This window comes from Triturus cristatus, chromosome 9 (genome assembly GCF_964204655.1).
Source record: "Triturus cristatus chromosome 9, aTriCri1.1, whole genome shotgun sequence".
In the NCBI taxonomy this organism is placed as follows: domain Eukaryota; kingdom Metazoa; phylum Chordata; class Amphibia; order Caudata; family Salamandridae; genus Triturus; species Triturus cristatus.
Window position 1 is genome coordinate 395237573 of NC_140592.1, and position 25296 is coordinate 395262868.

The window sequence follows — 25296 nt, forward strand, 5'->3', positions numbered from 1 at the left end:
TCACAAGGGTGAGTTCCACTATGTCAACTAGGGCCAATTAGTGTCCAAAATGCTGGAGGACTATTAAATGTTGTCCAAAATTGAGCTCCGAAGAGACAACAAGTCCCGAAAGAAGATTGATGCTGATGAAGAAAACTGGTCACCGCTTCAACCCAGGGTGGACACCAAACGTGTTCAGGTGGGGTTTTGTAAATGGGCACGAGGATGACTCAAGCGGTAAGATGACCAGAACCGCAAGAAGCATGGCCTCAGTCTAACCTCATTTCCAGTGGTGCTGGTGCTGTGACCACTTACCTGAGGCTGTGGCTGCCAGCCCTCGTAACTTTAAGTGCAACCAGGCAGCCGGGCCGGATCAAGGTTAGCAACTCCCCCTCTCCCCTCCCCGGGGGCAGTGCAGAGCACACACCACCAGCATCGTGTCTACTGCTGCTGACAGCGACATTGGCATCCTCAGCCTGCTTTGAAAGGACGCCACAGATGCTTCGCTAAGGACAGGGAGGTCAGGAGGCATTGCACCCAGGATGGGAAGGGAGAGTATGCATCTATTTGTAGGGGGTTTTGGGAGGCAGAGAGAGCATCAGTTCCATAACTACCCCCAACAGTCCCACTGAGCTCCCCACATAGAGCTATGAGCCAACGCGCATTACCACAAGAGACTGTCCCTAGTGTACAGAGGATACTCTTTCCATTAGTACCCTTAATGAAAGCCCTTTGTTTGTTTTATACAACATTTTTCCATTGTGTGTGTTAGCATTAAAATACTTTTCTTTTTAAAAACAAATTTACTGACTGGACCTTGAGTTATCAATTGTTACCTGATTTATTTTAAGTTCTGAGCCTCTATCTCCACACTACCTTCTTGAGTATGCCTTAGACTGCTTTGTGTTCCGTGTTCCGTTTTGGGGTCAATATTAAGGTTAAGCCCCAGCACACCAGTAATAAAAGTATCTGATTATTACAGTACGAGCCCAGTAACCCCTGCCTGCCCTGGGACTCCTGATACAAATCCAATTCATTTTGCTGTTTTTCCTTTTCACCCATCACATTTTGTTTCATTTATAGTGAGAAACACCTGCTCCCTCATGTATCCCCTCTTGAACTTATTGTATCCCTTTTTTTATATGAATAGTTATCACTTTATCCCACACTCCTTTAAGTTAAACCCTTCCTTTACCACTACCCTTATTTATTTTAAACAAAATGTTATTATTTTCATATACAAATATCAAAAAACCTTTGTTGCCAGGACTTCAGAAACAGAGAATGGGCTATGCACTGTGGTAGTACAGGACATCAGAAACAGACCACGGTCTATGCATACTAGTACAGAGAAAAACAGGTTAAAAATGTCGACATATCTTTAAAACTTGTACAACCCAAATGCATACCCATTAAAACAAGTCACTAACAAACAACTGCACCCAATACCCCCACCTATAGTTACCCCAAACCAAGCTGACAGAATTTTGGTTCCCCTCCCACTCAAAGCCTCTCCACTAAAATCAGTTACTTCCACCTTCTGAAGGTTCCTGCAAAACCCGGGAGCCGTCAGATCTACCGCTACCCTTTACACTTTTTAATTATCTATACACTTTTTAATTATACTCTTCCCATACCTTTCTCGTTAAATGTTTCTACCATACTTTTTTGCCATTTCTATTTAATTACCCTTATATGTTTGTATCCTGAGGAAAGTAAACTGAGGAAAACACACTTTACCACGGGAGAGAGTGCACCAAGACCGTGAGACAAGGTGAGCTGTTAGTGGCTGTACCGAGGTTTACTGCAGTCCCTGGCACTGACCTCTGGGATGATGCTAAGAGATGCTTCTTCATCCTGGCTTTGATTAATTTAGCATCCTGCCCCTTGAGTCACTGCATTACTAAGCTAAATATACCTTCCTTGGTCAGCTTGTCTCCGCGCTGCTCAGGCTCACATGCTCCATGGGATTTGAACAAGTAGTCTACCATACTAAGTTCTCTTTTTACTCTGCTACAGTTAATCAGACCCAATAAAATTGACTCTTTCCTCCAGCTGTATCACAATTTGAGATTGTGCAAAATCATTAAAGGGCATACTTACTAATGTTTCACGCAAATATACATATACAAACAGTGGATGTGCTGATAGAACTGATCAGTATATCATGTTTCGACACTTTTTTTTCTCCAAAACTCATTACTTTATAGGGGTGCTCCCATGATGCTGAAATGCCCACCCACCTTAGGTATAAGTCTGCTAGAACTGCAAAAGAGCAGTCTAGACCACAATATCCAGCCAATGCACCAGAGCAGACCAAACCAATGTTGCTTTTATCCTCAATTAATATTGTTAACAAGAAAAGGACATCCAATTGTTACGATTTCATTTGACAAATTTCCTAGTAATAGTCCACAATGACTGATGTTTCTGGTCACTCTTTTTATTCCACTTGGAAAAAAGAAGACAGCAGCCGACGCGCATTTCATCCTCCTGGACTTTCTCAAGGCTTATTTCTTAAATATTAAGATGGCAGTCTTGTTCGAAAAAATTCTTCAATAGTCGAGATTTGGAAAATCTAATGAGAGGTTGTTTTGTCTACCTCCCTTGAGTCTATACATAGAGACGATAGCAAGCAGCACTTTAGGTCTGTGTAGATCACACGTCGTTACTTTTGAGAATATTCGTCCTTTGTTTCCTGAGGAGCATGAAGTGTCCATGCACCGCCCCTCTCCATACGGGAGACGCTCTCACCTTGATAAGTGAATTGGCGCAATCGTAACCGCAATCAGATTGTAACCCAAAGCCTTAGGAAAACCGCAAGCAAAGTTGCCATGCTGCGTTGTGTGAAATGGAGAGAATAAAAATGTGCAGTATCTACTAAGATATGGCACACTTCTGCTTCCGCCTAGCACTGGTGCACTGTGTGCTGCCTAGGGCCCACTCATGCACCCTTGCGACAACCTGCAAGGGTGCCTGCATTACAGCTAGGATTGTTTTTGTGCAAATACAGTCCTAAAAGGCATATATTTTATGTATGCCGCATGTGGAAAGCAGAAATCACAAGGCGAAATAAACATATTTACACCATTGTCGAGGTGGCATACCATTTTGGCACAATCTCAGGTTTACCAGTTCCATGCTGCATCCAAGGAATGCCTACCGCTAATGATATGTAATGCAACGCAGCACAACCCACCGTGTTGCTTTACATTTCTTTACAAAGCCAAGCAAGGCACCACATAACACCCCTTGTGTGGCCTTGGAAATCGTACTGAAGCCTTTGTGTTGTCCTTGCGTTGCCTTGTGCTATGCAAAGGGTTAGTAAATCTGGACCTAAATCTCAAGCTGGAATCTGGTTGGTGACTTAACTCTCCTAGCTGACGTCCGGTGCAATCTACTGGTCAGGGATTTGATTTTCAGCACAGCCAAGTCAACCTTCCCCCGATGTGAAGTTTTTAAATTTAGCAACAATAAACTGGGTAATCCTAACACCTGTTAATTTGCACTACTAAAAATGGCAGCTGTGCAATAAAAAAAATAAAAAATAAAGCTATTTATTTTTATAATTTTTTCACTCCCAATGTGGCTGCATTTCTACCAGTAAAATGCAGGACTTAAGTGCCATGTTGACCGTGTTTTTTTTTATTTGGGTCTTTGTTAAACTGCAAAGATTTCCATTTTTTTATGTACGTGCATTTAACAAATGCTATCACATTTTGCCCGTTGCACGACATGTCTTTTTTTTTTTTTAAGTACTTTCCTTTGTTGCAGTGTGGAAAAGTGAGAAAGCATCCACATGTAATCCTCTTCCAATTCTTCGCATCACATCATGCATGCAGCAGCAAAATGTATGTGTTTCTTTACTATTTATGCACTTACGAGTTTCACGTTACTATATAGGAGTGTAAAAAAAGGAGTGGCCATAAGGGAGTCACCAGGGCCAATCAATGTGAATGCCTGCATCAAGTTATCCACCAAAGGTCTGAGTGGCATACGGTCCTCTGGAGTTCCGCAAGGTTCATTCTTGAGACTCACATTATCCAACGTACATGCAGAGACGTTTTAAGGCAAGTGCAAAGTGGGCCCTGGCCCAGGGCCCCAGCTTTCATTGGCCCTCCTGATAGAGCCCGGTCTGTTCTGCAGAGTCTTGCCCTGATGACCTTGAAAAGTTCTTAAACAGATTGTTTTAATTACGGTTTCCTTTCATTTATGTTTAACGTGGGTGATGTGGAGAGTCGATTACAGACATTTTGCAGAGAAATGTTCTGTTTATGTTTCATGCAACATCCATAAAAAAGTTTTATTATATTAAATAAGAGAAATGGGAGAGTGTCACAGAGATTATTTTCAGTAATATTAGTGAGCTGCTTCTGTGTTACAATTTTGGAAAACACCTCTCTAGCCCTGAATATTACATGTAAACATATTTAGGATTAGAGTCAGTGCGCCTGTCAGTGTACTGGCTAAAGAGGGCATGAAATAGCTGAAACTGGATTATAAATTAAAAGCTGTTCCAGAAAGGGCCCACCAAAATATGTTTCTCCCAGGGCCCCCAAAATCCTTAAAATGTCCCTGTGTAGAGGTGGCTACGCTCACGGGGTTGATTAAGGAGTGTCATCTTTCTAGCTTGTGTTATGCAAATGATGCTCAAATACTTTTTAGGCTGAATGGCAAAAACTAGGTGGCTTGTGCAGACTTCCATTCTGGTGGCAGCCTGGATGGCAAAGAATTGTCAGAAGCTGAATTCAGAAAAAAACTCTGGCGATGCTGATTGGCGGTTCTCTGCATGTATGGCCCTAGAGTTCGAAGCTGGACTCCCTAAACACCTACCTAGGGCTTGTGAAGAATGTTGCAAATCTGAGGATGGGTTTTAATGCAAAACAGAGGTAACCAAGGTCACCTCATCCTGTTTTTATGATCTAAAGACTCTTCGTAAGATTTTCTCCTAACTACTGGATAATGCTCATTACCTCATTTGCACATTGTGAAAGGTTCTAGGCAGGATTATGCAAATGTCCTGTGATTAGGCCTTCAGGCTAATACAATTCAGCATCTGCAGCTGCTTCAGAATGCTGCAGCTCAGCTCTCCCTTAAAACCCCTAGACAAGAGCCCATTTCACTACATTTGTCTGTGCTTCACTGGTTCTCTTTATATAAATGAATTCTTTTTAAGAGTTTGTTCATCTATTTTAAGTCATGTCTCTGGCCCACTGTTTACCCGCCAGCTGTTTTCGTGGTATATCCTCAAAACGGCTTTAAAATATTGCTCTTTTCTTTCTCCGGTCTAGATCTAGAACACCAGGAAAGCTCTTCATGGTGCCAGATCCTTAGGGGCAGATTTATGAGCCCCTTGCGCCACTTTTGCGTCACTTTTAACATAGGAAAAGTGACGCAAAAGTGGCGCAAGGGGCTCATAAATCTGCCCCTTAGTTTTTTGGTAGCAAATACATCTGTGCTTACTTTGTGAAAATCGAAGTGCCAGGATCCTCATCAGGAGGTCATATTGTCTGCACTGTTCATTGCCGCGGTCAGCGCTGGCAACTATAGCAACAACAAATCTACTAACCGTTCCACTCCTATAGTTGTGACATGTCTGACTATTCCAGACACCCAAAGCTATAAGAATAACTAGATCAGCAAGTATTAATCATTTTTAACCACTTGCGTGCCCATGACGGAACCACTCCGTCATGAGCCACGGGCGGCGTGTGCTCATGACTGAGTGGTTCCGTCATGCTGCGGCCGCTCCGCCCATGCGTCGCTGATTCCCCGCCTTTGCGGGCGAATTAACGAGTGGGCGGAGTCGTGACGGAACCACTCCGTCATGAGCACAGCTCGCCCGTGACTCATGACGGCGTGGTTCCGTCACGAGCATGGCGGTGCCGCGCTCACCCCGCACCCCCCCAGCGCAGCGGCAAAATTCGCGCCGCTGCCAAGGGGTTAAAGCATATTGAATTAATAAACAAATTTTGTTGTGCTCGTCTCTGAATTCGACAAACAGTCCATCATGTGTCAAACTCTCATCAAGTGTCAGTGTTGACAATTAAGTGCTGGTGCTGAGCACCGAAAAACTATCTGCGTAAATTAAGCACTGAAAGAGAAGGAACCAATTACGTTTTTAAACGAGACATATTTCACACTTTCTGATCTTCAGGATACAACTGACACACACATATATTAGGTTTACTTTTTGCAAGTATGTAGGACAGAAGATCACCTACTTAACACTGCTGGACAGGCCGTACTAGCCACCATCACGGCCGGACTGGGAACCGAAACCGGCCTGGGCAAACAGTTCGGTCGGCACCAGGGGTGGGTGGGGGTGCTTGTTGAAAGCACCGCTCCCTTCTCACCATTGCCAATTTTGTTACAGGGGTCGATATTGCCACCCCCGGTAACAAAAACATCCCCCAGGGGTCCAAAACCAGCCCCAACGGGGAAACAAACGGTGCCTGCTGTGGCCTGTCTGGCCCTGGCCACCATCACAAAAATGTTCAAGCTCATGCAGTACAGGCAAATTGTACATTGCATGACTTGTAGTTAGATCGCACCAGTTAGGGAAACTAGTTTGGCAGGAGTATGGTACATTGTAGGTTGTAGGTCCAAACTATTGTCCAAAAAATTAAATAGAGAACTTAAAAATAAAAATTCCGAAGAAGTGGAACATCTTTAATTTGGAGCGTGTTTATAAACAATGCTGTGTGTAAGGAAGGTTCAGGAATTGGTGTTGCCAGCCTATGAAATGGCTACCAGGCATGTGACTGTTGCCATGGCTTGTTGTAGCCAAGATCAGTTTGCGTTCTACCGATTGCTCATAGCACCTAAGTCCATACCTGACTAGACTTAATAGCACGAAGAATGCATGAGGGGACGATCATGTTAGAAACAGGCTGACCGTAAATAAGTACTCTAGAATCTTTGCTGCCCTTTTAGGTCATTCTAGACCAGGCTTCTTCAACGTGTCGCTTGTGAGCTACTGGTAGCTCTCCAGCAACCTGTAAGTAGGTCTCCTCTGTGCAGGCAACCATACGAAATTAGAAGCTTTCACTTGATTGAATAATATACCTGTACCAAAATTGAGAGTGTATATTTTAGCCAAAAATATTTTATTATCAGAACTCATAAACTGGTGTTTGGAGAAAAATGGCTGACTTTCCAATATATATATATATGAGTGATAAATCATGTGGCATTAGGGAGTCTTTCTGCAATTATCACCTTGATACCAGAGGCCCTGGTGCTATCGCTATTATGTATTATTTTGCCCATGTAGAAGCACACAATACTGGCATAGCCTTTCTTACATTACGGTTGGCAAACACACATGATGAACTGAGGCGATGACTGCTGGTAGTAATCTTGCATATGGTGATGATTAATGTAATTTTGTCATATGTGGTCACTTTTACAACACTAATAATAATAGTAGCGCTCAATGAGTTTCATTTAACATAAGTAGCTCTTATTACAGAGAGGGTTGGAGACCCCTGTTCTAGACCATAGCATTGCGCATGTGATGGCGATTTTAGAATTTCATCTCATTTAATGGGCGTGAATGCTTTGTTGAACCCTAATAAAGTGTCACTCTAAACCGCAAAAGGTATTGAAGTGTCACATATTTGGAACAATAAAAACATGGAATTGTCACACGTAAACAAACTGAAAACTTGGTAGCCATGTCTATGATACAAAAACATCTGCTACTGTGGCAGATGCATTTTCATTACTATAAATACAGAGCTGTGCTCTGGATTCTACTTTGCTTATAAGCAACTAACCCCCAAACCGGCCATTTGTTCTTAAAAAGCATAAGGGAAAGGATCTTGACACACAGAGAATTTTTCTCCCTGCCCACCAGGGAAGTTACACATTTTTCTTCCAGGGTCCTCCAGGTGTTGTATGGCGGTCCTGACTGGGAAAAATGAGTGACCGCAGCCCCGCTCTCAGTGGGGAAGGGCAACCGCACTGTGACCTGAAGACCCAGTTAAGGATGGGCAGCCAGGGGCAGTTGAAGTTGGGCAGAGGAAGTGAAAGCTCTCTTATGGAGTGCTTGACGACCAGGGCTTCGGTGTGCTGTCCCCCTGCTAAACTGTAAATAAGCTTTAACCTCTTCAGCGCTGCGCGGATTCCCGCGCGGTGCTGAAAGTTCTGAGCGTGGGCGGGGCCATGACGGAACGGTTCCGTCATAAGCACAGCCCAACCGACGTGCATGACGGAACCGTTCCGTCATCGGCGTCGAAGAGGTTAAAGTGGTTTGACCCATGCACAAGGCCTTCTGGAGAAAGTATCCAATGTTGCTTTGAAAGCTGCCCCAACATGCACTAAAAAGGACCCTATGTTCCCCAGCAAACTTTCAGGTGGCAAAAGAATGAAGTTAAACTCAGAACCCCACCCCCCAAATACAATATCCAAGACCCATCTAAGATTCCACCCGAAAACCTTGCACTTGAGAAGACTCTGAAAAATATGTCTGTCTAAACTGATATATATGTCACGTACCATGCAACCCAGTGATCTAGTAATGTGAGATCAAGCCACAACAAAAAGGTATTTATTCTGCTCTTCCTTTCTTACCCCTCCCCTCCCCGTGCCCCCAATTGCCCCACTTCATTTATCTTCTGGATCCAAGCACAGGTTTGGTGGTTCTCAATGCAACATTCTCCTATTGATTTGCCACCTTGGATTACAGTTGCTACTCAGGGCTCTGTATACCTGACCTGAATGGAGCCACAGGCCCAACGTGTAAGTCCAATTATTACAGAATGCTCTGAAGTGGTTACAAGCCGACGTTTGTGGAATTACAGAAAATAACTGAAGAACTTTTAAAAAATAACATCCAATTAGGATTTGATGGAGGCATAAATAGAAAATGTCTCCATTCCGTGGCTCACAGTGATGGTTTGATAAGCCACACTACAGCACAAAGTTTAATGCTGTGAAACCTGCAACACACTTTTGAAGTCTGCGTGTGTGATGTGACCATGTGAAATGAGCTTGATTATTAGCGCAAGAACCAGTACTTAATTTGAGCCGGTGCTCGGTTCCGGCACTTAATTACTTTCCGGTGCTCTTCATCGGCCCTTAACTATCATCACCACACTTATGACACTCTGCCACATGGTGGCGCTGCTCATCTAATTTAGAGATGAGCAGAACATTGTTCGTTTATGAACACAAAATACATTAAAAAATACGAATTCCTGCCTCCCCAGTCATTTCTTTAGCTCCGGGGACCAGGAATAATCTGAACTGTCATACTTGAAGGTGAAAGAGCTGGTTAGCAGTTGTTTTGGTACCGTTATTGCCAGTGATGACAGGCAATCGGTGGTGCAAGGTGTAGTGGCCTCCTGGTTAGAGCCCTGGCACTTATTATTTTACGAATTAAGCACTGGCTAGAACCAAAGTGCTAAGTTTATTTATCTGATAGAGACATCTAGCTGCAGATTCCTTACTTTAGTATCTTCCCCAGGTGCAAGACTGGATCTGAAAACCTTTTCCCCACAGCACGTCCGCACGCCGGTAGTAATGGATGAAGGAGGGCATCCTTCATGCACAAACATGCAAAGTTACAGCCTAGGTACTGGCACCTTACAGTTCTCTCACATACATTGAATAGGTGCACTGTGCACTTTGGAACACAAGCTTCCCTCTTACACAGAATAGTTGCAGAGGTAGTCTGTGCTTCCTTCACCAGTGCACACTTCTTAGAATATACTTCTCTGACACAGAGGGTTCAACACAGACAGTAGTTGTAGAAGACTCCCTAATGGGCCCTACTTTAACAGTAGTGGTAAACATCAATGCAAGGACAGACAGAACTGCTACATCATAGTTAATTGTACTGCAAGCTTCCCTCACACACATACCGCAAGAGCATGAAGACAAATTATTACGTGTTATCTACTGTGTAATTCTGTCCATAGTACTTGAAAGACACCTTCACATTACTATGGACTTGCACAGTTATGAAGTTCTTTTTTAAAGCTTTACAACGGTCTATTAAAGTTATGAAGCTTTCGGGAAAAGTAAAAGGTGGGAACATCACAAAAGTAATTCAGCATAAAAAAAACTCTGCACACCTCAACAGATGACTCCCTCAATATGCTTTGGAGACAGGGTTGTACTGGGACGGAAAATAGGACTGGGCACCAAAATAAAAGTGACCCCCATTAGTGAATTAGATAGCTAAACATTTTGCCTGTGTATGAAAATTGCAGCAGTTGTGAACCTGTAAAGACCTGCTGTATAAATGATTTTTTCCAGTTATGGGAGACTGCGTGGATTTGAGCTTGCTACAATCAATTTTTGTTTTCATATCAGGAACATTAACAGTAAAACCAGCCCAACAAACCATAAAAAAGGGCCACAAACAGCTAAAAGATCAGCCCACACATTGACCTATCAGATCAGCTCGCCGGGCACTGCCTGATTGTTCTGTATGGCAGTCGACCTGGCTGAGAGGTCAGAACAGATCCATGCCTTGGCTCTCAGCTTGTGGTGCCTACTAGGGTTCCTTAGTAGTAAGAAAAGTTATCCAATGTGAACTGCGCTAAAATCGACGTCTTCTTTCACACAGTTCAACAAACACACCCTTTGTAATAATGATTGTATACCACTACAAACCAGAGTTAGGTCTGCACAAGAAGTAATGGGACAGAAATCCTTACAACTCTTTTTAGTCCTTTCAGCAATCTCATCAAGATTACATGTGCATATATATTGTGCATAGTCACAGAGCAGATCACGTGCCTTCATGGTAAATTATGGAGTGCAAGAGAGAGAGAGTTTTATCTCTGGTCCATCCTTGTGTATCCATTTGTTCATTTTGGATTTATGTCTGTTCTTCCATTTCCAGAGCACTGTGGATAAGCTGATCAAGAAGACGAACCTGGCTCTAGTGATCGGCACCCATTCCTGGCGGGAGCAGTTCATGGAGGCCATCACAGTCAGTGCAGGTGAGTCAACGACTATCGCCCATTCCAGGAGACTTCAATTTAGTGGACACAGGAGGTGCACACTGGAGAAGTAGAAAGGTAGACATATCTGACGGAAGTTGGCCTGGTGTGGTGGTTTTTATTAGGTCTCGCCTGACCCCGCGCATGCGCTGGTCTGGCGAGACTTATTGAGTGGGCTCCAAAAAGTGCTACCAGGCCAGCATAGAGCTACAGTGCATGTGCGTGGGCGCGAGCACCGCTTTTACCGCGATTACTTTCACTTTCGCTTTGATGTTTGATAGCGATCACTTTCGCGGGCGCACGGCCGCTTGGCATAGCCAACAGGTTTCGCTTTTGGGACCTTATAAGTATTTAGTTATGCAACTGTTGCATGGCTAAACACTTATAAGGTCCCAAAGGCGAGACCTATTGGCTATGCCAATGCTTGTTCAGGGATGGTACCAAGTCCTGTTTTAGCAACCACTTTTTTCAGGCTGATAATCTCATTTTCATGTTGGTCACGTGTATTCATCGCCAAAGAAATAAGCAAAGTGCCATCTCCAGTTTTTTACGTGTACGCGTTCCCACTCTTAAATCCCCTTCCACTCATAGACAAACAGGTAAGTATTGCTTCAGATATATGGTTGATTTCATGGTACACCACAAATATGGCCTTGGGGCTTTCTGCAGTATTTTTAAGCATCTGTGTGAGATAAGGAGTTAAAGGCTGCAGAGACAGTTGTCATAGCAACATTGTCAGGAAGAGAGAAGTTTCTTTTAAGCGGATGTCTGTGCTGACAATATGGTATATCAGTGAACTATGGAGAGGCTGACCATACTCTAAAATCTAAAAGTCCACATTTTCTATCTTGGTGGAAGGGACGGTGCAAGGCATGGGGGCAGGTAGGTCAGGAAGAGGAGTTTCAGAGGTTGCTGCAGTGGTAATCCATCAGAATCTCCATTAAACGCCATGGGCTGGCTAATATGCATCGAAAGTTGAAAAACTTCGAGGCATAAGGAGAAAGTCTTAGCAAAGGAATGAGGGCTGTTACCGTGCATCATCTGTCTCGGCATAGAAGGTCAAACAAAATAATCTGATCAAACACCAAAGTGTGAAGAAAGGTGGAGACAGGGAAGATCCTTGTGAAAAAATCACAGAAGGACCCCTTGGGCCTGGGTGTTTGAGAAGGAATGGAGGGCCTTTTGAATTCTACTGAAGATCATAGAAGAGATTCAGGAGAACCCTACAGCGAAGGCCCTACAGCCCTAGGTTTACATGAACTATAGGATGTCAGCCAATGTTAGCATGATGCTAGGTTGCATGAAGGCACCAACATTGAGCTTGACAATGATTATTCAGCGGCCATGAGTTCCACAGATGAGGCCCCATTATGTCCCTCCGGTTGGGTCAGTCACCTGTCTGGTGGTCATTTAATGGTCTGTGAGCCCTGAAGAATGTTGCAGTTCATGGGTGACTATGTGTTCTGATTATTGGACGGGGTCTGGCAGCTTGGAGAGATTGCATTATTTCTCAGTAGGGGACGGTGAGTGACAGTTTGCTCCAGTTGCTTGAGTTAAAGGAGCCCCAACGACTGTGGCGCACACAGACACTATAAGGCAGTATAAGAAAAACACAGAGGGGCATATTTACAAGGGGCTATCGCCACCAGAACATCACTTGTCGTGACGTTCTGGTGGCGATATCCCTGTCTCCTTATTTACAAAACAGCGTCAAGCCACTTAACGTGGCTTAATGCCGCCTTGTAAATAAGGTGCCTTTTCACGCTTCACTTAGCATGAAAGGGGTATGCAATGGGTGCTGCAGTGGGCGTCCCGCAACAACACCCATTGCTTTTTGGCGCTGCCCCATATTTACAAGGATGGGGCAGCACCAAAAATCTAAGGCCAAGTAAAACCTTGTCTAAGGATGGTGATACAAGAAAAAATTATTAATTTCTCTTCATATTTTGCTCTTTCTGTGTGTGCTGCATTCTGCAGCCCCCGTAGGAACAGCAAATATTCTTTAAAGATTGTTTATGTGCAAGAAGGTGTCCCTTCCTGCACATAAACAATCACCCCTGCAGCGCAGGTACCCTTGCAACATGGCGCAAGGGTGCCTGCGCTGGCACTAGGCAGCTGTTTGAGCGCCAGCACTAGGGGAAACACTGGGGTGTGCCGTATGTTTGTAAATAAGGCGCATTAATGCATTTAAAAAATGTTGGAGCATGCTGTTACCAATTTTGGAATAACAGCACGTTCGGACATTTTATTGTAAATACCCCCTAGGTTCTTTGAGGGATTAAGAAACGTATGGTGTTGTGAGAGTGGGATGAAGAGAAGGAGAGAAGCTGCCTGAAGCTGGAAAGATAACGGAGGAAAGGGTGTTTTGGACCGAGGATACGAATGCATTATCTCTGTGGATAGAAGCAATCTTGTCAGATATAAGATTGGTAAGCTCCTTGCAGAAGGAGAAGACTTGTGAATGGGCCCTGGAGATGAAATGGTTCATTAAGGGCTCTGAAGTGTTCTTTAGATGTGCTGTTCAGAGGAGTTCATTAGATTACAGTTTTAGATGATAGAAAGTTACATACTTCTGTCTTCATCCACAGAGTCACACGTCTTAAGTCTTACCAAGCGTAAAAGCTCCTCAAAGAACTGAGCGGTTTGTCCTACTTTCTTTTCTTACATCATTTTCCCTCAAGAGTACAATATGGTGACATCGCTGCTGGAGCTCCCTCGAGCTAATTTTAGAGGGTTTGTTTGCCAGCTGCCAGGTCCTCCCTGTTGCTTTTTTGGGTCTTTCTGTCATTAAGTCACGGTTTACGCAGCTGCAGCGCACAAACTATTTTGAGCCTTTTCACCTCACTAGGGTTTTCCTTTGCCTGCATTTTTTTCTCTGCAGGATTACCATCCGGACTCACAAGGTGTAAGGAAATAGCTAATTTGTCTTTTAGGCGCTACAATCTCTGTCATGACTATCTGTGTGTAGTGGCGGCCCTCATAAACAAAGGGTAGTGAGCGGGTGTGGTCTCGCGGTGGGTGTCCCCCGGGAGAGGGGGGAGGCAGATACAATATTAAAAATTAAAAATAGGCGTACCTTTTTCCGCCGGCCGCCTCCAGCGTCGCGTCTCGTCATGCCATGCTGCCTCTCCGCTTCTTCCTGGGTGCCTGCAGCCCCTGGGACAGACTCCCTGTCCAGTCCCTGCACTGCAGAGCAGCCCGGGGATTGGTCTGAGCAGGCAGGAAAGACGCCCTGCTCAGACCAGGGAGTCTGTGGGGTTTGCATTGAGCAGCCGGGCTGGAGAAAACCTCCGTGTGCATGTGTGTTTTGGTTGACCTGAGACGGCCGGCCAAACACACATGAGCACTTAGGGAGTGGACTGCGCTAGCACTTCTCCTCCCCACTCCCATGCCTCCGCCTCGCCCCTCCCAACACCGCTGGCTAAGAGCCGGCAAATGTAAAATAAAACGATGCAAGAACATTGTTTTATTTTACATTTGCTGCCTCTGAGCCAGGCAGTGGGCGACGCTCCTCCACCATGGTAGAGGAGCTACCACTGTCTCTGTGACACTAATGGCGACTCCAAATTTCTTTCTCAGTTCATATTTCCTATATTTCAAATTTGACTAACAGTCTTCATGAAAAATCAGGCGAAGCAGCACGTACGTTATTTTAGCAATCAGGTGATAGATTACTCTTTTTCAGGATTTGAAAGGTCTCCTAGCGCCAAGAAGAGAAGCACTGCGCCTTCTTACTTCTAGATGCTGAGTCTACTCCATTGGTTGCCAGGTCCTTCCATTCATGCTGTGGGGATGTGGCTCGCCCACTGGTAGAGACAACTTGAAGGTTTGTACTGAATGTGGGATTTTACTCGGTTCTGAAGAAAGAAAAATAGCTGACTTTGCCACGTATGCCTTTGCACTGGTAGTTCTTCCCCTGAGATGGAGTCCTTTGGTGTTCTAGCCTATGCAGGGGCAACTCCTCAGTTAAGGCGCAGGAGCGTTGGCCCACTGCTGCAAAGCATGTGCAAACGAAAAACAAAATGATAATAACGGAACGTTATTATCATATTATTTTTAGTATTGTCGTTGTACTACAACCAGCCAGGTTGTTAGGGCGGGGAGGGGGTGGGCTCCCCTGACGTTGAGGGAGGAGTATTGGTGGCAACACCTTAAGTGCGCATGATGGTTTGGCCGGCCGTCTCGGGCCAGCCAAACTGTCATGCGCACTTTGCATGTTTCCCACAGGCCGTATTTTAGTGACCTGGGTTAAAGAACATGCACAGCCTACCAGCCCCTCTCTGAGCACTGAACCACGGCACTCAGACCAATTACAACACTGCTGTAAGGCAGCGTTGTGATTGGTCAGGGGATTCTGGGAGGTTGTGTGCTTCCTGGTTCCTGCTGGAGGACAGACAGCGGCTGGCGACTGTGACCCCAGGTAAGTTTTCCTTTCTTTTTCTTTCCTAACCCCCCCACTTTCTCTCGCCTCCCCTCCTCTATTCCCTACCAGCCGCCACTGAGCCAATGTTTATGGTACCCTCTACTCTGTATAGGATATTCTGGGCAGTTGCATTATCCTGTGGGACCTCGTTGCCCTGTATATTGAGATTCCCTTCTTCAGTGAGTGACAGTACTCATTCTGCAGGGCTTCAAGTTGGCCCTTCGCAGAGTTAAGAATCATTTGGGATTCGGGTTATTCAGCATCCATCAACTCAAGCACATATTTTTTCATCACTCTCAAAACTACTACAGATCCTGCCATTGTTTAGACCTTACCGTGATCAGAACATTAATTTTCAAACTGTAACTTTCACTGCAGCCAGAAAGCCCACACCAACCCATGTGGATGTAGCCTGCATCAGTCATTCTGTCTGTAATAATTCTGGTTGCAGGTGGCCCAGGAACCAGGGCGTAGCTATTAATGGTGCAGCAGGTGCAGTGGCACAGGGGCACAGAGGGCTGAGGGGGCCCATTGAAACCTAGTAATCATAGGGCCCAATTCACAAAAGGTAAAATTAAACGAAACTTTCTGAATACCAAAAGTTGAACTTCATGACTTTTGGTATTCACAAAGGGCATTTACGAGTAGTAAATGCCTTTTTGTGAATACCGAAAGTCGTAAAGTTAGACTTTCATCTCATTTTACCTTTGTGAATTGGGCCCATAGTGTTTTACTGTCCAACCTGAAGTGGAGGGGTCAATAGCCCTTGCTTGCTCTAGAGCCCATGGCATCTTTGCTACGGCACTGCATAGAAAAGTCATGTGGTCGGCAGTCCGAATGACTACTTCACTTTAAGGAATCAGGTCATAGGTATGCCAGTATAAGCCATTCTCGACAGACAAACAGACACACACACTCGCACAGACCTCGCCCCCTTCCATTACAAGATTAATAAAACCACTGTGGGTGCCCTAGTGACGATTTTCTGCAGTGTGGGTCTTGGTGTCAGAATTTGATGGAACAACTTGGTGAAGGTTCTGCTGTTTTTGTATTCTAGTGCACTGGATACAAACGTGCATACTCCTAGTATCATCTTGTTCAGCTCCACACCTTCTCCATATGTGTCTCTACCTATATGCAAACTGAAAAATATGGTTTTATGTCGTGAATTCAAAATAGGGTTACACAACTAGCCAAAGTAAGGCCTACCCCTGGCTCATTTGAGCCCTGAGCCAAGAACTAAATTAGTGAGACAGTATGCACAGAGACCTTTCCTGATAGCTTGCTAAGTTTGCTGTACCCTCGGGAGTAACCAAGCTATCCCCCTTTCCAGCGTAGCTGGTGTGGTAGAGGTAGAGACTCCACTAAAACCCTCTGAAACTGCTCAGTGCCATGGAGGCAGACACTGGGACTTCATGGCCCTATCCTGGAGCCATGAAAATATTATCTCCCAGGTCATAGCCACTGTCCCTCCCACTCCTCTCCCTTCCTTTCAGCCACTATATATACAATGTGAATACCTTATTAAGATTCAAATATGAGGTCTATCTCACAGTTCTGTATTTCTGTATTTTAGGACGGGCACCACCCTGACATGGTGAACACGCCCCGGTGGACCCCTAGTAAACTCTGGAACTAGTGGCTAGGATCATGGCCTTAACCCATGATGGCAGTGGCCCTAGAATACCCTAGTCAAAAAAGGAGAGGGGGGACCAGGAGCTGGTTATGGTCCAATGTCCGTGCTCCACTCGTAACGATTAAATCAATAAGGACATTGTTCCCTGTTGGCGGCGAAACAAAAATGTCGATCACCTGCTCAACAAAGGTGGAAATGGAGGGAAGAGTGTAAAAAGAGGAGGGGGAAAGAAGGGGGGGGGGAAGGAGAGGGGAATAGAGGGGGGATGAAAAGAGGCAAAGAGAATTTCCCCAGTCTCAAGGATCCACTCCTGAAGGGGAGGACTCTATGAAGCCTCTCGTAAGCCCTCACACACCCCGAGGGATGTCTTGCTTCATCATTGGGCTAGTTGTTGCTCCTCGTCGGGCCGGCGCTGCAATGCCCGACGGTCCCCCGAAGGGTCTCTCTATCGGAGGTCTTTTAAAGAGAAAAGCCGTTAGGTGAATGCGGGTATGTGGGCAAAAAAGCAGTGAGGTGGATCCGAGAGGTAAGTGGTTGGGTGCGTGCAGGGTGTGTGGATTAAAAATGCCTAGGGGTGTCCAAAAAAGTGGATTTTTAATAATATGGAGCCTCTGGCAGACTAAAAAGACCAGAAGGTCACGGGGTCACTAATCAGCGTAAGGTGCTGGTGTGACTTTAATAAAAGGTCATTAAAGTCACACCAGCACCTTACGCTGATTAGTGACCCCGTGACCTTCTGGTCTTTTTAGTCTGCCAGAGGCTCCATATTATTAAAAATCCACTTTTTTGGACACCCCTAGGCATTTTTAATCCAGCAACAACTAGCCCAATGATGAAGCAAGACATCCCTCGGGGTGTGTGAGGGCTTACGAGAGGCTTCATAGAGTCCTCCCCTTCAGGAGTGGATCCTTGAGACTGGGGAAATTCTCTTTGCCTCTTTTCATCCCCCCTCTATTCCCCTCTCCTTCCCCCCCCTTCTTTCCCCCTCCTCTTTTTACACTCTTCCCTCCATTTCCACCTTTGTTGAGCAGGTGATCGACATTTTTGTTTCGCCGCCAACAGGGAACAATGTCCTTATTGATTTAATCCCTAGAATACCCTAACCACCACCCTGCTGGTCTCTCTGTGTCCTTGAGCAGCACACAGGAAGCTCTGTGCAACAATCCCCAAAACGCTGCACCAACTGGTAGTGATGAGAATGGGCATCCGTCCACCCCATCAGTTGAGCAGGAGAGGCCATGGTATGCACATCCTAGTTCCCAATTAGAGATGAGGTGCCTCCCCCCACTCATAAAGGGTTGTATGAACTGAGAGGGGGGCAAGGTGCTCCCCCGACCACAGACAAAGTCTCTTTTTTAAGGTTAGGGGCCATCCCTTACATATGGTTCATTCAGATGACGTGGGGTGTTATTGTTAGTCTATCAAAATAGTTCTACGACAACAGACAGTATTGTTGACACTTTAGGCCTGAAGGTACCCAATTGGTTTCCATAATATAAAATATTTTTTGCTTTTAGCTTGTCTTGTACAAAATCAAATGAGACTGACCAAATCAATTCAGCTGTGCATATTCAAAATAGCATTCCCAGGGCTTCAGCAATATAGCCCACATTCAGTAATTCCAAACAGTTTGGATATGTGGATTCCAGCAGTTGAAGCTGTCTTTGTTGTGTCCAGCAGTGATACTGGCTACACTAAGCAGAGTCAAAGTCTTGTCTAATGAGCCCTGATACCTCCAGTTAAAGAAAACAAATAATCTGGATTTTAGGTGAAACCTACCAAAATATCAACTTGCCCTTGAAGTAGACAGATTCCATCGTTTACCAGGTAAGTCTGTCACAGGCAGTTGGATGCAGAACCACTGGCCACAGAAAACCTTAGGTGTCGTCCATCTCTTGCTTGTAGGATGTGGGGGCACTGCTATGGAGGAGAAGGACTCAGAGAAATGAGTCTCAAAGGGGACACTGTAATACGAATTGAGTTGGAACTGAGCAGCGAGGGAGATAGGCATGAGGTATGGAAGGGGTGAAGATCAGTGTTGCCAGCATCTGGGAATGCCTTGCGTGGATAAGCACATTTCCTCAAATATTGTTGAGAAGGTGCAATCTGTTCTTGACAACACAGCCGACGCGTTTCGTCCTTGAAGCGGACTTCTTCAGGGCATGTAATAAGGTGCACGAACTAATCAATTCTATTCTGCATGGATAGACACAGTGCCAGACCAGAAATATCCGTAGAGAAATTCCCCGGTTTCTTATGTATGCTGAGATTATATTTGAGCGTGGTATTCTATAGGATCACCATAAATTTGAAAATAACGGCTGGCGGGCAGCAAGAAAGGTAGCAAGCAAGTGTTTCACTTGCTTGCTACCTTTCTTGCTGCCCGCCAGCCGTTATTTTCGGATCCATCGGGAGCTCGTCACAGCCTTATATTGACTGTGAAGATTGTTATCATTCGTCTCATACAACAAGAAAATACTTGAAAACACTTGAAATGACGTGACTAGGTCATCCTTTTAAAATTTATGGTGATCCTATAGAATACCACGCTCAAATATAATCTCAGTATACATAAGAAACCGGGGAATTTCTCTACGGATATTTGTGGTCTGGCACTGTGTCTATCCATGCAGAATAGAATTGATTAGTTCGTGCACCTTATTACATGCCCTGAAGAAGTCCGCTTCAAGGACGAAACGCGTCGGCTGTGTTGTCAAGAACAGATTGCACTTACAATTTTGTGTTTTAAAATGAGACAACTATTATAAATCTTTTGAATAAAAATGAACTTTTTTGAATAATCTTGACGTGGGGAATGAATTATATTATTGTCCTTCCCGATTTCTCAATGTGTGGTGCACCTGTGCTTATGTTTTGAAATTATTAGGTCCGTTTGGACTTGCATTGTATCAGTGGGTGCGATCCAGTGTGCACACTTACCCCTAGTAACTACATAGGGACATAAATATAGAAGGGATAGCAGCTTAGGTGCTGGTCAATAGAGGGCTCCACTGACTTGGGTGTGTTTCATGCCTTTTTTTGCATATTGTTGAGAAGGTGGTTGTTCACTAGCAACTATCATACAACCCTGTACCCAAGGTTGTCAGACTACAAATTCACCACATCAGCCGAGAATCCTGGCATTTTGTTCAGCTCATTGATAAAGATGGAAGACTTTATCACCAGTATGTCCATTCCCAATTACAATTACCTAACCGGCAAAAAAAAGCTCATTAATTTGGTTCAGTACTACCAAATCACTCCTCAACGCAGTGGTTTTCTCCGTAATTTTTTCTGTACTCCCTAGACAAGTTTCTGAACTTTGCAAACCCAAACCTTATTTAATCTCCACAGGCACAGGCCCTTCTCCTCCTCCCATCACCAAGAAGGATGGCAAAATGCTAAAAACAGCATTACAGGAAGGGTGGTATGCTGTAGGAATGAGTGCATTTTGGGTATGTTGCGTACATTGAGCAGTTAAGCACTTTCATGTTTGTTCTCACTGTTGTCCGTATCTGATAGAGACTTCTAGCCACAGATTTCTTACCTTTAAATTTCCCAGGGGTCAGAATGGATCTGGAAACATTTGCACAAGCAGTACTCCTGTGTACTGTCAGGTGGTTCATTCAGTTCCACGTTGTGTCGTCAGTGTCGGTGGCACTGGATGTGGTGTTGCGGCCACCCACATAGGCACCATCCAGGCGCGTGCACGTCAGTTCTTTTCTTCCGCGCCAGTTAACGCTGACCAGAGAAGAGCCCCCCCCCCTTGTCTCTTTATGACAGACTTTTCTCAACGTTTTGGTGAGGAATTTTTCATTGTGTGTCGAGGGATGACCTGTAGAAAGATAGGGTTTAAGCCGTCTGGGGCCTGTCACCGCGCCATGTTGGTTACTGACCATGTGTGCTTATGGAGTCTCAAGTGTGACCATGACTCAAAGTCACGCTCGCACTGCCAAGCCATGGCACCGAAGGCTTTGAGGGACCGGTCCCTAAAACTTCTTGTGGCCCGGCAGTCAATGCCATCGTGACGACTCCTTGGAGGTCCCGATCGAGTAAGAGAAGGTTGCAGGTCCGCTCCAGTAGCCCCAAGTCCTCTTCGTCACACTCGAGGAAGAGGCACAAGAAGAAGAAGAAGAGGTCTAGGCGTACTTCAACTTTACCTTGTCTATTGAGGATTGACGAGACGAGTGAAGGTGCATTGATGTTCCAGGCACGGTTCGGCAGAGCTGAAGCCAGGTTCGAGTCCATGCCTCCCCCTGTTTCTAGGAGCCAGAGCAATCCCTGCTCAGATAAAAGTGTTTCATGAAGCCGGACACTGAGTATTTGAGCTGGACAACCCCTCTGGTGTGCCTTTGGGTCCCACGGAGTCATAGGAGACCCCATCAGGTTTCGCACCATCGTCTCCGGCCTCGACTCTGGTGGGGTCTCATGGTTTGGATTCCAGATTGTTGCTGGTTGTGCTAATACAACCATCCCCTTGCCGGTCCCGAAGTAGATGGTCTCAGCACTGCCAGTGCCCACCGGCAGTGCCCACCTGTGGAAATTTAGCTTGCAAACTGAACATTATCTGCGCCATCTTGTCTCTCCCCCGCGCGACACACAGGAAAGCGCACGGCAGCCATTTTAGGCACCCTGGTCTCTCCCTGCTCATTGCCGATCGCCAGCGCGTCCCCCTGGCGCTGCGAGCATTCCCCCGCGCGCCGGCCACCCCCGCTCTCTCATACACGGGCCATAAACCCTCTCCTTCTGCGCGACCCTGCCATGGAACCACATCCCACGCCTGACTGACATCCCATACATGGTCATGCATCTCTTTGATAACCCCCTTCCTCTGCGCCCCATTGTCCGAACCGATCCCAGGCCATCACCTAGCCCTTCGGATGCAGTTTATTGCCTCTACTGTAAGGGAAACACCCCACATCAAAGGGATTACAGTAGATCAGGGCCCCCCCACCCCCTGAGACCCGACCGGTCGCACACACCCCCGGGAATTGGCGGAATGTCCAGCTGTGTGATAGCCATCTCCTACTGTGGGTGGGGTGGGGACTTCCACTGTAGATATGTGTGGGAACGAGCTTGAAGTGGGGATTCTGAGGATGTTCTTTCATGTATCAAAGCGATCTCAAAAATGTGCCATGTATGATAAACCTGCAATAAAGTCATAAACCTGTGTATAAGAGGCCAGGCCTCAGAGATGCAGTTAGAGCACCTCGTGACGATACCTCGGTGTCTGATCTGATGTGTTCCACTCTGACGGAATAAAACTTTGTTTCCTGCCTTCCAGTCTCCGGCGCCTGCCTCTTTATTGGTTTAGCATCGAATGGTATAAGAGGCGATTACCGCCGGGCAATACTTGAAAGGTTATCGACTACGACTGCCGCTACCATTTAACAATTGGCGTCCCAAGCGTGGGGCCCATCAGCGACACGTGGATCCAGTGGGAGAGGTCCCGACGATAGAGTGAACGACTGCAACGATCGGGAGAGCTCCTGCCCGATAGACCCTCGTCTGGCAGCCGATCATCCGAACTTCACTGGTTCCGAGCAGACCTCTCTCGAGTGATCTACGGTCCTGACTGGGAACCATCAGGAGTGCCGCGGCAAATACGGAGAGTAGAGGACGATCGGGCGCTGGAGGCGGAAGACGAGAAACTGTCCATGCGGTCCGGGTAAGGTCGTGAAACACGACAAATTGCGAAACGATTGATTGATTGATTGAAAATACTAGTATTGCTTATTGATTGTTCTCTTTGAGATATTCGCTGTCTACAAACGGGGAGGAGTAGAAATACTCTCTCTCTCCCTTTGCAGATAGTGAAGGGTAGGTAACGCCGACTTTTGTCCCCATTGTAACCCGTCGTGCCTATTTTTATCTCCCCACTGATTGATTGTCCAAATATTGATTGTTTTGAAGGATAGTGCTCCTTGAGATATTCTCTGTTTGCAAATAACGTAGAATAGAAATATTCTGTCTAGTCTTTGCAAATAGTGAAGGGTAGGTAACGCAGACTTTTGTCCCCATTGTAACCCGTCGTGCCTATCTCTTTCTCACCATTGATTGATTGATTGTCCGAACACTAGTTGTTCGATATTGGTTCCTTGGAGGTATTCTCTGCTTACAAATAACAAGGAATAGAGATATTCTATCTAGTCTTTGCAAGCAGTGAAAAGATAGGTAGTGCTGACTTTTGTCCCCGTTGTAACCCGTCATGCCTATCTTCTCCCCACTGATTGGTAGTTGGTTCTGCCCGGACCGCTTATTAGAGGTGGACCACCCGGCTCCACTGGAGGGCACCCCTAATAAGGACATGTTCACTAAATATGGACTAGTCGCCGTAGCTTATAGCAAGCTATGGCATAAATATACAAAGAAGGACCCCGAGAGTCAGTGGCCACTGATGGGATCCTTCGACGACCATAAAATAGAAATGCTAGAAATAGCTCTGCGTAGTAATAAAACGACGCCTACTATGCTTGACAGTATCGTCATGTGGCGCAAAGAAGCAACACAACGGAAAAAGAGGGAAGAAGTAAAAGCAGAAAAGGAATTACGAAAGGCAGCTCACCTTGCCGCTAGAAAGTTAGAAGAAGAAATAAAGGAGAGAAGGGAAGCTAAACTAAGACAGGAGCCTGAAACATCAGGCCAGTACCCTGTTAGGACCCCCTCTATGCTCTACCCTGAGTTGTCTTCTAAGCAACGAACGAATGACGAATTGCTATTAGGTCCCCCGATCATTTACATGCCCCCTCCATACGCACCCTCCCAACCGGTAGTGCAACACCCACAACCCCCAAACACAAGCGAAATCAGTACAGGGGCCTCGGTCCTCACGGCCTCCGCGCCGGCCGAGCCTCTTGTACTGAACACAACGTTGGCGATAACGTTGGATGACCCTGAGATGAGAAAGAAAGATTCCACCAGAATGAATCGACTAACAAAGGATGAACGAGCAGGAATCGACAAGATAGTAAGGACACTGGTGGAGCGAAAGGAAAGTGAGGAGTATATAACAGACGTGTATAACTCGTATGCCGACAACCGCAGACGACACTTTGTCGTACGACTTTGTTATCACGCCCTGAATACATATGAGGATAGGTACCACGATAAAGGTCCCGAAGGCTTAGCGGCCCTATATAGGAAGGTAGACATTGGGGAAGAAGGAGAGGGCGATGTGACGGACCTCTTCACTCGTACACTCGAGGTCTACCGGCACCTTAAAGAGCACAGACAGACAACCAAAGCAGAAACCCCCATAGCGACTAAGCCCCAGGCAGGAAGGGCTGATACCATGATGCCCATCAAAGAGGCCGCCCCTACTGGGTCCCCCCACGAGGTCAGGGAACACATGACGACATCAACCACCAAGATGCGAAGGGAAGGGTTGTATATAATTGGGTCTACCAGCCATGGGACCGACAAAACATTTTGACCTTTAGAAAAACCCTACCCGACTTAAGAAAGAACCCGACTGCCTTCTACACTGAACTAGGTACAGCCTTAGGTTCAACAATAATGACCTTAGCAGATATCGACTTGTTCTTCGGGTTATGTCTGCCGGCTGATGTGTGGAAGCAAATCCGGAAAGTTGACCACGCTGAGCCGTTCGGATATACTTGGGTACAACTTGATACCATAGACAACCAGCGAGAACCAGGACAGAAACCCCCGAAAGCCATATTGGAGCTCCCAGACAAGATTGTACAGAAGTTGAAGACTCTAATCCCAGAAAGAAAGGTAGACTGGTCGATAGTAACGGCTTGTCGCTAGAAACCCCAGGAGGATGTGTCAGAATACTTCTCTCGATTCGAGACCGTGTTTTCCGATTATAGTGGCCAGGACATGACCACTGCAACCGGACATCACCTCTTTGTCCAGAATTATGTGAAGGGTCTGTCACAAGAAGTCTCCCAGAAGCTACAGACCAGCGAGAGTAGTTGGGCAGCCTCCAAACCCGCAGCAATCCTCCAGATGGCCCAATACTACGAAAACCAAAAGAATGAGAACGATAGGGCGTCAGAGAGGAAGAAAAAGGTACTGAAGGAGAGGGTAATGATAGCACAGTTGCAAGGGGTGACCATAGGAAGGGAACCCCCAAAAGGGAATTACCAACCAACCGCCCCTAGAAAGCTACCCCCTAGAGACCATACACCTGCACCCTACAACGGACGGAGAGACTTAGATGGGAACCAATGTGCGTTCTGTAGAGGGTTCGGACACTGGAAATCCCAGTGCCCGGTCCTTCTGGAAATGAACAAAAATAGGGACCCCAGAGACATAGCATATGACCCCAGAAATAG

General features: G+C 45.9%; 1 protein-coding gene across 2 annotated transcripts in view; it reads left to right on the forward strand.

Annotated features, from left to right (window-relative positions):
• The window catches only part of SLC8A2 (solute carrier family 8 member A2), a 627882-nt gene that overhangs the window by 511528 nt on the left and 91058 nt on the right, over positions 1-25296 (forward strand). For both annotated transcript variants that reach the window (XM_085625255.1, XM_085625254.1), the window contains one exon: positions 10838-10937. In XM_085625255.1, coding sequence (XP_085481381.1) covers positions 10838-10937 — 100 coding nt within the window. The remainder of the gene's footprint in view (positions 1-10837; positions 10938-25296) is intronic.